The sequence below is a fragment of the Anabrus simplex genome, chromosome 13, assembly GCF_040414725.1.
Source record: "Anabrus simplex isolate iqAnaSimp1 chromosome 13, ASM4041472v1, whole genome shotgun sequence".
Lineage (NCBI taxonomy): Eukaryota > Metazoa > Arthropoda > Insecta > Orthoptera > Tettigoniidae > Anabrus > Anabrus simplex.
The window spans coordinates 516,150-532,389 of NC_090277.1; the positions used below are offsets into that span (position 1 = coordinate 516,150).

At 39.0% G+C, this 16,240-nt stretch overlaps 1 protein-coding gene across 1 annotated transcript in view; it reads left to right on the top strand.

Moving 5' to 3' along the window:
* Positions 1-16,240, top strand: part of LOC136884840 (uncharacterized) — a 120,870-nt gene that overhangs the window by 29,183 nt on the left and 75,447 nt on the right. Inside the window, exon 2 of the mRNA XM_068230149.1 lies at positions 971-1,098. Within this exon, the coding sequence (XP_068086250.1) occupies positions 1,033-1,098 (66 nt within the window). The 5' untranslated portion in view covers positions 971-1,032. The remainder of the gene's footprint in view (positions 1-970; positions 1,099-16,240) is intronic.

A 16,240-nucleotide genomic window follows, 5' to 3' on the forward strand; every position in this document is an offset into this window, starting at 1 on the left:
TTTGCGAAGGACCCGGTAGGTTGTGTACTAGTTACCCCTGTTAATTTATAAGGATGCCTTAAGGGCAGTTGAATGTGAAATTTGTTGTAGCCTTTGAGAGGCTTGTAAAATTGAGAGCTGGTATGCTCTTTTCCTTAACATTGTAAGTAGGAGCTACTGCTCCTTTGCATGATGGGATTTTCTACCCCTTTGTACATTTGGTAACTTGGTAAAGTTGAGCTAATCGCTAAAAGATTGTGAGTGTGGGGCTCGAAGCCCAAAACCTGGTAAAAAAAACCCTGAAACTGGAAAAATTATTTTGTACCTGCCTTACGTTGTTATTTCACCTAGTGGGATTGTTGACTGTTGTTATCAGTTATTTGTTGATTTTGAAAAGAAAATATAACCTTTGTTAAAGTTTTAAATTAACTTTAATTCTGTAGTTGAGACCTATTCCAGCCCGCACCTTCTTTCACCTCTGCTGTTCCACAGTAACCTCGGAACAGTAATAATGGGATAGGAAAAGGCTAGAAGTGGGGCAAGTCCTGGGGCTGTACCTTACTCAAGGCCACGGTCACTTCCTTCCCACTCTTAGCAATAATGCCTGAAGTCCTATCTGTGCCAGAGTGATGTAAAAGAAACTCTAAATAAAAAAAGTCATTTGTGGTGTAGAGGACAAGATATAATGAACAAATTAGAGTACATCTACAGTGGAGCACAGGATAGGATTATATGAAAAGTACATCAATCCAGTCATTAGAATCCCAGTGTAGTGTGTGATATGTAAGTTCCATAGTCACAGGATTTTCACAAGGGGTGTGCAAATTGGTCCCAATCTTTGGGTGTGGGATGTTCTTTCAGTAAAATTGTTTACCCCTGGAGTTGAATTTCCAGGTAAAATGGGAGGTCCTGTGCACAATATCAATAGTCACTTAAAACTACAGGTTTGACTGCAAAACAGCAATAATAGTGTTGGTTGCTTATGTTTCAGTGCAAGGACTGTGGAAGCAATCTACATTCCAAAACCGTGTCTACCATCACACACTATATAAAATGGACTTGGTAGGAAAAATCAAAGAGGAACCAATCTGCTTTGAGGAAACCTCAAATACTTCATGTGTAAGTATCATTCCAGATAACTTAATAGTGATTACAATTAAACCCTTAGCTGTCATCTGAGTTTGACTGATTACATAACTCTACTTTTATCTGTTGATCAGGAAGTGAATGATTATCTTGCTGTCTTTTGTTAAGGCATATATATATATATATTTGTATACTAATCTCAGATTGACTAAATATTTTTTTAATTATTACATAAATACAGAATTTAAAGTATGCATCTTTTATTTTGCACAGCATGTCTGAAAGCTGAATTCATTCATTAGGTCTTGAGGAAGAAGTGGGTTTCTCTTCATCTCCCTTTGCTTTGTAACTCTTGTCGGGAAAAATGGCAGTCTGAGTGGCTCAGGTTGTGGAGGGCTTGCCTTCTGGTTTCAAGGTGTCATATTAAATCCTCTTTCACCCTGATGATATTAAAGGTGCTCAAATATATGAGCCTCTTGCATAAACAATTTCTGTCATCTTAGTGTTTCAAAATCCATACAGCTAGTTTGCATGACATGGAATCAATGATGATATCAACTTATAAGTTACGAATTTCATTAAGGTCCGTATTGACAATTGATCACTATCAAAGGGTAAATAGTGATACCATTAGATTAATAATATTAAAGGTAGATATGCCTCTGCTCCCTCTTGGCAGCCAGTCAGATGTTGGTTCTGAGTGCACATAAGTTACTAGGAACATGGGGCATTCACTTCACACTGTATTAAAACAATAGATCGTTACATCTGATGGAAAGGCCACTTATTCAGGTTGTGAATGTCCCTCTCAAAGCTATAAATAAACTGTTTACTGAGTGAGTTGGTCATGTGGTTAGGGGTGCATAGCCATGAGCTTGCATCTGGGAGATAGTGGGTTCAAACCCCACTCTCAGCTACCCTAAAGGTGGTTTTCCTTGGTTTCTTGTTTTCACACCAGGCAAATGCTGGGGCTGTATGTTTGTTAAGGCCACAGCTGCTCTCTTCCCACTCCTAGGCCTTTCCTATTCATCCTCGCCGTAAGACATATCTGTGTCTGTGTGACGTAAAGCAAGTGTTAAGACAAAATAAATATAAATTGTTACTCATGAATTGTAGATCAAATGTGTCTATTATAGAGACAATGGATATCAGCTCCAACATCAAGTCAAGACTCAAGAATACTTGGTTATTATAAGGATATTGGCATAGTCCAGCACCAGTCTCAACAGTTTTAATGTGTTATTTTAGTTTCTATTTTAAGTGTGTAGTCAGACATTTCATCACTGTTGTAGATTTAGGTTTTACTTAAGACATACCAATATGCAATTTTTTATTGGTATGCAGATTAGTCAGAGGATTCGTAAGTTGTGGCAATAGACCTAAAATAGAACTAGAGTACTGGTAGCTATTTTTTAGTGATTAGTTGATAACCTCTATTGTCCATGAGACAAACAAATTTGCCGAAGTGAAAATACAGCAAAATACTCCACTTTTTCAGAACGCTGTGACATTAGAAGAGCTAAAGGCATTTATAGGTATAATTATCAACATGGATATGAACAATAAGGCAGAAATGTAGGATTATTTTAGTGAAGACTGGTTGGATAAGCAAGCAGGGCTCCATCCAGGCATTTACTTTGAATGCTTCCATGCACCCAAGACATACCATTAAGAAAGCAAAAAACATGATTTTGTGTCCTGTAAATGCCATACATTTATTAATTTTTTATTTCCTTCCTGTATATATTGTTACAACCAGTACTTAATATCAGGTTTTAAAATATGAAGAATGCTGACAGAAATAAATACAAGTTGGGAGAAATCAGGACTTACAAATAATTCGAGTGGAAAGGGTTAAGGCTGAAGATGACCTAATGTAGCAAGGTCAAAACAAGTACCAATTATATAAGATATAATATTAATCTAATAGTATTGAATAGATGGTGGACCTTTCTATACCCTTTGATAATGATAACAACTTGACCTGCTATATTGTAAATGTGATATTGCTAATAGTTTAGTATTGTAATGATGTTATATTGGCAGGAGATGGAAACATGACAGGTCTTGTTTTTTTACTGTTTAATTTAGCACATGTAAAGTATACCACGTGTTGATATACCAGTGGTATTTACATAGTTGTATATTAGAGTGCAGTCATATTATTTTTGAATCTTACAAAAGATTGATATGGTGAAGCTTGAAATGGTGGGAGTTTTAATGTGATGTTTGCTAATGAGATAGGTGAAGAGACTATGGTAGAGTAGGATATTCCCTTGCAAAGAGGGTTCATTCTTTCATGATGTGGTGAGACATTTGTTTTGTTTTCTTTGGGCTGTCACACACTGGTTAAGTAATTATGTTTATTCTGTGAAGCGGTGACCTAAAGCAGCCTTGGTTTATAAAGAATTGCATGTGGACATAATTAGGCATGAAATATACAGAATGTCTATGGGAGATACTTGGAATGAATAGTTTTGTGTGCAGAGCATTCTGTGGGTTGATAAATGTTTCAGTCTAGATTTGGTGTAATATTTTTTCAGTAAAAGCCTCTATGGCTCACGCAGCAGCATGCTGGCCTCTCACAGCAGGGTTCTGTGCTACCAATCCCAGTCAATCCATACAAGATTTTTACTGGACAGGCACTTCTCTCAGTACTCTGGCTTTTCCTGTAATCTTTCACTCCAATATCATTTCATTTCATCTGTCAGTCGTTGATAATTGCCCCAAAGGAGGGCAACAGGCTTTGGCAGCCAGCCCAGTCGCTATCTTTGCCACTAGATGCCAGCATCATTCATTTCATTTGTGACCCAGTTGAATGACTGGCAACAGGCTATGGATTTTCCTTGTTTCAGTAACTTCCTGCATCTTGTCATTGGTATTGTACTATCAGAAATGGTGTGTAGATAGCTGGGTGCAGGTTTAGCTTTGATGTCTGCTCTTTCATTCCCTCAAAGTTCCTCTTGCCCTTTAAGCCAGTGAATGTTATTGAGGTTATTTACATGAATGGTTTTATTACTGATTGCAAGGGCAAGCAGATGCATTCTGGGTCTGTTTGAGATCACACTTAAGGCTGCTTGGGAGTCCACAGGGATAGTGGGAGCAGTCACTTGTTGGTTTGTCTTGAATCTAATCTATGGCAATCAAAGATGGATGAATAAGCATTGGAAAGAAAAAAAAAACAATTATCAAATCAACTCATAAAGGCAGAGATGGAGACAGGGGAACACATGATAGGAGAGTTTATCAATCCCAGTTCTTCTACATCCATGTCTTCTCTGTCCCCGACGAGTTCTCCTTCCCTGCTTCAGCGTGAAGGAGGGCATGAACACTCATTCAGGTGCTATCTTGGCAGATCTGTCTTAAAGCAGGAAGCAAGATAAATAGGGAGGAAAGATAAAATAGAGGAGGCAAGTTTTTAGAAACACGGGACAAACACAAAAGGTGCAATAGTTATGTGAAAATGAACTCATAATAGGATGAACATAATGACAGTCCAGTATGGTTCAGAGACTTGGACATTGAGAAAGGGAGATGAGAGAAGATTGGAGGCACTAGAGGTATGGGTATGGAGGAAAAAGTGCGAGAGAAATGTCAGGCTAATTAACTCAGTTTCTATTCTGGCCCAGTCTAGTGGTACTTGAAGGCGTCGGCCTTGTGTCAGTAGATTTACTATATCTTTTCATTTTTTATTTTGATACATTGAACTTTTCCTCAAGAAACCATCTAGGAGCAAAATATTTTCTTGGTAATAAAGGAAGAAAACAGGCATAATTACTTTTTCTATTTCACAGCAAGAAGTTATAATTGATTTATTATATTCTTCCTTCATTTATTAATTTCACACAGTATCACCCCTTATGCTAAAGCATTATTTTGCAACACCCCTGCACTACGTGCTATGATGTTACCCCTCACTGCTTCTGTGTGTCAAGAACATATTTAGAGGCAGTACAATGCAGGACAAGCAAAACAGAGCACATCAAAACGTAAGAAATTCATCACATGATAAACATGAAAACAAGAAAACTCACTAGTACAAGGAACATCATATAACAGACGTACCTTTTGAAGGCATCCAAACTCCAGAAATACCTAACTGAAGTGATGGTCAAAACAGACCCATTCCCTGGAGAATAAAGAGGGTGTGAACAAGAACACAAAATGAATTGTAATAAGTTCTGTATCATTGCCTGAATGGAAGATTTGAGATCACCCATTACCCTTAAAAATAGATTTTATAAATTAAAATAACTACAATAGTACATTTGAAATAGCAAAATATGACATGATTAATGACAAGTTGATAAGTATGATGAAAATAATGAATTTCCTTTAAATTAAGATAATGATTAGGGATCCCTTGATAAAATATAGTTGAAGACAGTTGGATTTTAACATAATCTGATGAATATTAAAATGTCAGAGAATCCTTATTAAGCTCCCAAGTCGCTGAAATCAAGAAAAAAGGAACAAATAAATAAAAATGTTATTTAGTAGAAAAAATATTTATAATTGAATAATATCATGAAGAGAAGCTCATAATATCTAAATCCTGCAAAAAAACTTCCAACATTTCCCACAGCTAAGGAAATAAATTTATGCCCACCATCACAGACACATCAGTTCCTATTAACAATGTATTTCCAGTAAACAAAAGGCAATCTACACAACAAACTCAAGAAGATAGTATACAATAACATTGGGAAGACAGATACATATTAAATACAGCCCCCAAAGAAAAGAAGGGCGGACATGATAAGGAGGAGCATAAGCTGAATTCAAGAAAATCATAAGAACATAGTGTTATTGGAGATTCAGGATGACTGAAAAGCATTACATGGAATTTATTAACTTAATATATAATTTTATTACTTAAGCTGGTACAGGGAATCAGTTCACTAGGGACAGAAGTGGGCACATGGTAGAAACTTAACTCACGCACAAAATAAATGGAATGTAACCTTTATAGTACATTTCCAGATCTAATTGGTTAATTAAAGCTTTCTGTATTTATTTTCATAAGAATTATTGCACTATTTTAATTACAAATGTAGGGAATTCTACATCGTTTAATCAGTATCATGAACATCTCTTTCATGGGTGACTCTTTTATGCATCTGAAAAATTTGAGGTTGCTATAATGCACAATTAACTTTGTAGTGTCTGCAGTGAGAAATAAAGGCCATGCTTCCTTTGTGGAATTTTCATTTAGTGCTTTCCATCTGGCACTTGGTAGATGTCTCACAAGATTCCTCTGTATAGTACTGTTGTAATTTTTCTTATGTTGGACAGACTGGAAGGAGCTATAATATAAGATACTCAGAATACTTATTCATACATATTCATACATTTATTGAACATAACAGGCGACTTCGCCCCTATACATGTTCACATGCACAGTAAAATAAATAATAAAGAATAATAATAATAATAATAATAATAATAATAATAATAATAATAATAATAATAATAATAATAATAATAATAATAATAATAATAATGATAATGATAAGGATAATAATAATAAGAATAGTATAGTATTCTTCTAGCAGTCATTAGCTGTAGCAGTCACTCACTCAATGTTCAAACATATTCATCCAGTGTCCTTACTGTGCTCTGTACTTGCGTCACATTATTGTTCCTGACCTACACCTAATCAATAAATCAAACAACAACACTCAGCATTTCAGCACTTGCATTCCAGCTAACTTTAAAACAAACAGACCATGCAATCCTGTATCATTACCCAACTCCACATAACTAAGTACTCGGTCCCTATATTCCCTAATCCATTAGAATTTTATCATACTATCCCCTTCCCTTATATAGATAACTATTCCATCCGCCTATTCCCCTGCCCACCCTCTAACTCACTCTCCTTCATTTTACTCTCGCAGGCCTTTTTTGTCGCACATAAATACCTGTTCAATTCACCCCCTTTTTCCCATTGTTTAATAATCCATCTCAGGATTGCTTTCTCATCCCCTCTCCCCAATATTTCCCGATGCTCGGCACTCAATAATCCATGTCTTAACCCCCTCGTTACCTCACAGTCTCTTAGCAAGTGAAAATCATCATTCACATCTCCGCAAAGTACACACCTTGTCTTATCCCTCCCCTGTATCCACCCTGTATTCCTTTGCAAACCTAAAAGAGACCACATCATCCCATACCGTTTTGACCTATCGACATATCTAATATTCAACCCTGCTATCTCCTCTATTTTCGTCAAAATAGTCAGCGAGTTTCTTAGTCTGCTTTCCCCCAATAATTTCTGCCTATGGATATCTCTAATTCTCCTTTCCAGTATATTCATCCCTCTCACTTCTGTCTTCAACCAAACCTCCCCCCACAGGTGTCCTAATCCTATCCTCTCCAAATATCCCTTTATTTTTTCTAACCATCCACCCTTATACATGCTCTTACATTGCTGTGCATACGCTGCCTGTAATACCCTCCCACCTTCCTGTCTTTTTAAATTCATCCAGTATCTAACTATTCTTTTCACACCCTCTGATTCCAAATCCTCCCCACACATTAATTCCGCCCCTACATTTGCTGTACACCTCGGTAAGCCCATTACTAACTTAGCAAAACTACTAACAATCCTTCTTAGTTCCTCTCTTTTCTCATCCAGCCCCCAAACTTCTGCGCCGTATAATAACCTCCCAAAGATTACCGACCTGAACACTAGCCTCAGTGTTTTATAACTGATCCCCGGGTATTTGACTAGCAAATTTCTGACTGAGGCTAAGGCTGCCAATCCTCTATATTTCACCCTTTTGATCTGGTCACTCCAAGTTCCTTTATCATTAAAAATAACTCCTAGATATTCCAACTTCCTTACCTGTTCCAATCTTTCTCCCTGAATTACCCAATTACCTTCTATCTTTCTTCTTTTGTCCACCTGGACTACTAATATTTTAGACTTATTTCCATTAATTCTCAATCCCCATTTCCTCGCAAATAGCGTCACTGACTTTAAGGCACTATTCATCGCCCCTGAAGTTAGCGTCATCAATAACACATCATCCGCAAATATCAGTCCAGGTACTTCTAAACCATTAATTACTGGCACAGCCCAATTTTCTGCCCCAAACCCCTCTAAAATATCGTTGATAAATAAAATAAACAGTATTGGCGATAACTTGCATCCTTGTTTTAAACCCACCTTGGACTCTAATGGTCCACTCAGTCTCCCTTCTCCCAATTTTACACAAAACCTGACAACCCTATATATTCCTTCCACTGCCCTCAACATCTTCTCCAAAATCCCTAGCCTGCCTAATTTCTCTAATAGGGCCTCTCTATTCACCTTGTCAAAAGCTTTCTCAAAATCTATTGCTGCTACATAAACCGTACTTCTAGCCATATTCTTATACTTTTCTAGAATAGTCTTTACTATCATTATATTATCCACTGTTCTTTTCTTTTTCCTAAATCCCCCTTGGTAATCTGTCAAAATTTCATTTTCTTCCACCCACCCGCTTATTCTGTTCGCTAACACCCCAGTATATATTTTACTCAAAGAATCTAACAGAGATATACCTCTATAACTGTTCACATTGTTCCTACTACCCTTCCCCTTGTATATAGGGCATATAATTCCTGTTTCCCATTCCTTAGGGTAATTACCTCCCTGAAATATCCTATTGAATAGTTTAACCATGCCCTCTATCATTATCTCATTTTTGCTAATTTCCTTCCAAAACTTGTTATTTATACCATTACACCCCCTGGCCGACTTCGCTCTGGCTCTGCTTATCACTCTCAGGATTTCCTCCCTTGTGATTTCTTTATCCAGGTCATAAATTGCCACTCTCCTATTCCTCCAAATTACTTCTTCTCCCGAACCTCTCCATCTTTCATCCCCCTTTTTCCCTAGTAATTCATCAAAGTGTCTGACCCATTGCACTTCCTCAATACTCATTTTCTCTATATTCCTTCCACCCTTAATAATTTTATTAATCTTATCCCAAACTTTCTCAAAATTATTTGTCTTGCAGTCATTATTTATGGCTTCCATTTGTTCCTCTAACCACGTCTTTTTTGTCTCACAAATTTTCTTTTTATACTCCTTCCTCAATCTACAGAAAAACTCCCTTTCCTGGCTCCCACCTTTCCTTCTATATTCTCCTAACGCGTCCATCACCTTCCTCCGCATTCCTTTACACTCCCTATTAAACCATTCTTCTCCCTCTTTCTTATTTCCCTTTCTAGCTTTCGCCTTCTGCGCTATTATCTTTATTGGATGTAGCAGCAATTCCAAGGCTTTATCACTATTATTCTCTTCTAACGCCCCTTCCCACCCATATTTCAGAAGTTGTAACTCCTCTTTTACTACCCTATTCCAATCCCGGCCCACCTTCTCTGTCCATTTATACTTATTATAAGCACTCCCTCGTTTATCATTTGTCTCATCTTCCTTCATTGTACACTTCTCTTCCCCCCTTTTCAACATAACCCTCACCGGGAAATGGTGTGATTCAATCCAGTCTCTTATTTCCATTCTTACAACTTCCTCAATCATCCCTTCCGAACTTTAAACCATATCTATCACACTACCACCCTTCTCAGTAACATATGTCAATTTCCCCGTCCTGTCACCCTCTATCCACCCATTTAGAATATACAAATTTCCCACAGCACACATCACTAGGAGCTTCTCTCCATAACTATTTGTAATTTTGTCCTCACTCCTTCTACTTTCCAACAAACACATTCCATCCTCCCTGCTATAAACTGGGCTCTGTTCCCCTATTCTCGCATTCCAATTCCCGAATAACAACATATCCTCTTCACCTGGAAACATTCCCCTTATCCTACCAATATCTACCAATAACTCTTCAAAAAAATATTTATTTGCATATGCTGAATTACTAGGGTGGCAGTAAACAAAAGCTAGATTTATTTTCTTCCTCCTTCCCTCACCCCCTCCTATATTCAATCTCAACCATATGGTTTCCATCATATCGGTCTCTATATCCTCTACTCTTTCACTAATTTCTTCCCTAATTAAAACTATCATCCCTCCTGGTGCTCGTCCCTTATTCCTCTCTTTTCTTCTATATTTATATTTTATCACAAACCCCTTCCATTAAATCTCCCTCCCTGTTTCCAGCCACGTCTCCAAGAGTGCCACAAATCAAAACTTTCAATTACTTCCCGAACTTTCTTGTTTCCTAATTTGTTCCTTAGTCCCTCAATATTCACACATCCTATTTTCCAATATAGTTATAACTTTCCCTCCCTCCCTTCTAGGTCTCCCCCTCTATTCTTACTTCTAGTAGTTATCGACCTCTCATCCTTCATCTCCATTCCTCCTTCTTTAACCAACCTATACCGTTCCATGTCCTCTGTATCTTCCATCCCTTTACGTACTTTTCCCCATATGTCTTTTAAGCTCCTACTTCTGACTTTACTCATATTTTTTTTACCTTCCTGTCGATCTGTCTCCTCTTGTCCTTTCTTGTTCACTACACCACTGCACCTTGCTCTCACTGATTCTTGCTGCTCACCCCCACTCACCCCCTCACTATTCTGGACTTCTGAATCCACCTTCCCTTGTCCATTCTTGCTCACTGCAACACTACACTCTACTCTTCCAGTTTCTTGCTGCTCACTCTCACCGTCCACTTCACTATCTTGATCTTCTGTCTCCCGTCTGCACTGCCCATTCTCTTCTGAGATGCTCTCCTCTCCTGCCACGTCTCTCCTCCTCTTCTTTTCTTCTTTCTTCCTCCCATCTTGCCTTGTCATCTCACCACCCTCAACCCTGTCGTTTTCGTCCATCTCCTTTAGCTTCGTCACTGAATGTACTCTAACCCATCGCCCGTTTGTCACCTCCAACCTCAGACCTCTTATTCGGGCCTTTAGCGCCTGGTTCCTTGCTCTCCATAGGTGCCTATTCAAGATCCTCATATTTTCACTTCCTTCTCTTCCCATGTCTCTTTTCACCCTTGTTTTCTGACCCTGTAAATTCTTACTGTTACCTACCACAATTTCTGCCATTAGGGTAGATAAAAATTTTACCCTAATTGGCCTCTGACCTTTAGTTTTACCAATTCTCTCTACATCGCCTATGTCAACACTACTGAAATTTATCTTCATTGTATCACGTATAAGTGGTTCATGTTTGTGGGTTACTGTAGTCACGTCCTAGTTCGTGAACCATGGGCAACGGCTGAGTGGCCTAGTAAGTGGTCCTGAGAGTCGGGATACCAATTGCTATGGAATGGGAGTGGGCATCTCGGACGTATTCTGAGTCCTGGCCCTCCTTGTGCTCAGGCGGCTAGGACTATACAATTCACCGGTGGTCCATAACCCGTTAGAGGAGAGATCCTCACTTGGACTATGTGCAAGTAGGGCAGCATCCTGCTTCATGAATTAACCGAGCTCAGAACACTTTAAGCAAGCCTCGGACCTATGGGAGTAATGGAGTCCCACTCCCATTTGACAGGCGAGGGACTCCTTGGAAACAACTTGGCGAATGAAATGGAATTCGATGGGGAGCTATCAATATTAATGGGGCTTATGGAAGAAAGAAGGTAGAACTGGCTGAGTCAGCAAAGAGGATGCATCTGGATGTGCTAGGAGTAAGTGATATTCGGGTAAGGGGAGATAACGAGGAAGAGATAGGATATTATAAAGTGTACTTGACGGGTGTTAGAAAGGGAAGGGCAGAGTCCGGGGTAGGGCTCTTTATCAGGAATACCATTGCACGCAACATAGTTTCCGTTAGGCACGTAAATGAGCGAATGATGTGGGTAGATTTGTCAGTAGGAGGATTTATTACAAGAATTGTGTCCGTGTATTCACCATGTGAGGGTGCAGATGAGGATGAAGTTGACAAGTTTTATGAAGCATTGAGTGACATCGTGGTCAGGGTCAACAGCAAGGATAGAATAGTGCTCATGGGCGATTTCAATGCGAGAGTTGGGAATAGAACTGAAGGATACGAAAGGGTGATTGGTAAATGTGGGGAAGATATGGAAGCTAATGGGAATGGGAAGTGTTTGCTGGACTTCTGTGCTAGTATGGGTTTAGCTGTTATGAATACATTCTTCAAGCATAAGGCTATTCACCGCTACACATGGGAGGCTAGGGGCACCAGATCCATAATAGACTATATCTTAACAGACTTCGAATTCAGGAAATCTGTTAGGAATGTACGAATTTTTCGCGGATTTTTCGATGATACAGACCACTATCTGATCTGTAGTGAACTAAGTATCTCTAGGCCTAGGGTAGAGAAAGTGACATCTGTCTGCAAACGAATAAGGGTAGAAAATCTCCAGGACGAGGAAATTAGACAGAAGTACATGGATATGATTAGTGAGAAGTTTCGAACAGTAGACAGTAGGCAGGTTCAGGATATAGAAAGTGAATGGGTGGCATACAGGGATGCTGTAGTAGAAACAGCAAGGGAATGCCTAGGAACAACTGTGTGTAAAGGTGGGAAAAGGCGAACATCTTGGTGGAATGATGAAGTGAGAGCAGCCTATAAACGTAAAAAGAAGGCTTATCAGAAATGGCTCCAAACAAGGGCCGAGGCAGACAGGGATTTGTACATAGATGAAAGAAACCGAGCGAAACAAATAGTTGTTGAATCCAAAAAGAAGTCATGGGAAGATTTTGGTAATAACCTGGAAAGGCTAGGTCAAGCAGCAGGGAAACCTTTCTGGACAGTAATAAAGAATCTTAGGAAGGGAGGGAAAAAGGAAATTAACAGTGTTTTGAGTAATTCAGGTGAACTCATAATAGATCCCAGGGAATCACTGGAGAGGTGGAGGGAAGATTTTGAACATCTTCTCAATGTAAAAGGAAATCATCATGGTGGTGTTGCAAACGGCAAAGCTCATGGGGAGGAGGAAAATTATGTTGGTGAAATTATGCTTGAAGAAGTGGAAAGGATAGTAAATAAACTCCATTGTCATAAGGCAGCAGGAATAGATGAAATTAGACCTGAAATTGTGAAGTATAGTGGGAAGACAGGTATGCAATGGCTTCATAGAGTAGTAAAATTAGCGTGGAGTGTTGGTAAGGTACCTTCAGATTGGACAAAAGCAGTAATTGCACCTATCTATAAGCAAGGGAACAGGAAGGATTGCAACAACTATCGAGATATCTCATTGATTAGTATACCAGGCAAAGTATTCACTGGCATCTTGGAAGGGAGGGTGCGATCAGTGGTTGAGAGGAAGTTGGATGAAAACCAGTGTGGTTTCAGACCACAGAGAGGTTGTCAGGATCAGATTTTCAGTATGCGCCAGGTAATTGAAAAATGCTATGAGAGGAATAGGAAGTTGTGTTTATGTTTCGTAGATCTAGAGAAAGCATATGACAGGGTACCGAGGGAAAAGATGTTTGCCATACTGGGGGACTATGGAATTAAAGGTAGATTATTAAAATCAATCACAGGCATTTATGTTGACAATTGGGCTTCAGTGAGAATTGATGGTAGAATGAGTTCATGGTTCAGGGTACTTACAGGAGTTAGACAAGGCTGTAATCTTTCACCTTTGCTGTTCGTAGTTTACATGGATCATCTGCTGAAAGGTATAAAATGGCAGGGAGGGATTCAGTTAGGTGGAAATGTAGTAAGCAGTTTGGCCTATGCTGACGACTTGGTCTTAATGGCAGACTGTGCCGAAAGCCAGCAGTCTAATATCTTGGAACTTGAAAATAGGTGCAATGAGTATGGTATGAAAATTAGCCTCTCGAAGACTAAATTGATGTCAGTAGGTAAGAAATTCAACAGAATTGAATGTCAGATTGGTGATACAAAGCTAGAACAGGTCGATAATTTCAAGTATTTGGGTTGTGTGTTCTCCCAGGATGGTAATATAGTAAGTGAGATTGAATCAAGGTGTAGTAAAGCTAATGCAGTGAGCTCGCAGTTGCGATCAGCAGTATTCTGTAAGAAGGAAGTCAGCTCCCAGACAAAACTATCTTTACATCGGTCTGTTTTCAGACTAACTTTACGGGAGCGAAAGCTGGGTGGACTCAGGATATCTTATTCATAAGTTAGAAGTAACAGACATGAAAGTAGCAAGAATGATTGTTGGTACAAACAGGTGGGAACAATGGCAGGAGGGTACTCGGAACGAGGAGATAAAGGCTAATTTAGGAATGAACTCGATGAATGAAGCTGTACGCATAAACCGGCTTCGGTGGTGGGGTCATGTGAGGCGAATGGAGGAGGATAGGTTACCTAGGAGAATAATGGACTCTGTTATGGAGGGTAAGAGAAGTAGAGGGAGACCAAGACGACGATGGTTAGACTCGGTTCTAACGATTTAAAGATAAGAGGCATAGAACTAAATGAGGCCACAACACTAGTTGCAAATCGAGGATTGTGGCGACGTTTAGTAAATTCTCAGAGGCTTGCAGACTGAACGCTGAAAGGCATAACAGTCTATAATGATAATGTATGTATGTATGTATGTATGTATGTATGTATCACGTATAACTTCGATCACCTTGCCTATCAGTTCCACCTTGTCCTCCCTCACATCTTCCTCAACTCCATATATAAATATGGCTTTCTTCCATCTCTCCTGCTTGTACTCCTCCCCTTCTTTCTTCATCCTCATCATCTCCTCTTTCAAATATTTCACTTGCCCTCTCAATAACTCGATTTATTTCTCATTATTATCTACTCTTCTGCTTGATTCCTCCGTCCTCGTTTCCAGCCATTTCTTCATGTTGCCTATCTCCTTTCTCTGCTCCTCCATCATGTCCTTTATTTCCTGCACTTTCTCCCACTGGCATTTCTCCTGCATGACTTCACTCACAACCACCCTGAGTGCGGCGAAATCCTCTGTGTTATATTTTCCCCTGGTATTTGGGCCTGGGTTTAATTCCACCCCCCCAATAACCAGTAGCACCGCTACCACTGCCACTACCAGCACCGTTTCACTCATTTTTAATCCATCCTTACTTATCACCAATCCATTCTTGTTCTCCTTCTTCCGTTTCACCTGCCATTTGCCAATAGCGGCCCGGTATTGCTCGATGCCAACCATATTCACCGCACGCACTACTCTACACGACCTCTCTCCTCGACCGCTCAAGCTAGACTGATACTCAGAATACGTTCATGCCCTTAAATACAATAGATTTTTGGCTATGGATCATCATATGCACAACTGTAATCACAAAGTCACAGACTAAAAACAAGGTATGGAAATTCTCAGTCATGAAAAAAAGACCCCTCCTTAACATTAAAGAAAGCTGCTTCATACACATAGATCAATATTTTAACCCAAATTATATCCTTAATGACATTTCTGAAAAGCAAAATATCCTGCTCGGCCTTCTAATTCATATTTTTAGAAACATCAAGCCTAAAATTCATAATTTAAGTTATTGTATTCACAGCACCTTCCCTCAGCAGCCACCTGTTTTCCCACATCCTTCGGCCCAGCCATAAACCCCTTTCCTTTCCCCGTCCCTTCCTTTCCCAGCCCTCTCCTCTCACCATGGCCCACTCTTTCCTTTTCTGTGTTTCCTTTGAGTCTCATGATCCTATCTTTACTCCTCCCCATTACTGAGGCACACAGTAGGCAACACACCACATGCTGTACTGTAAGACTCGTATAACTTATGCCATTTAATTTGCACTCTCTTTCCTTTTAGTTCATTAATTTTGACTATCATTTATTTAGGTCAACTTCATGGATGCTGCATTGAATAGTGAATTTCCACCAACTGCATTCTATGAACTACCACCTATTAATCATATCTTCGTGTGCCATTTTTGACAATCTCTATTAGCACTTTTCAAGATATTTTAACTAAAAGTGCTAAAATTTTAATGTGATGCAATGCATCCAAGGAATTTAGAGTCTTATTTTAATTTCATATTTTATGTGTTTTGCACATAGTTCATCCTTTCATTACCTTTTAATGTTATTTCTCTTTGTGCATTTGTTTTAGTTATTAGATGTATTTGTACTGTTTTATATTATGGCTGATGATGGCAGCCAAGGCCGCAACTAGTTCCAAACAAGGTTTAAATGTAATATAAACATTGCATAATATGGTATTGAAAAGGTGAACCATTAAAACATAAGTTTAATTATTATTGTAGTATTATGTGTCGTGTTTCTGAAGTATACTTCTTATGTGGTTACTCCATCTTTCCCTGTGTATAGGGTCTGTTTTGTAC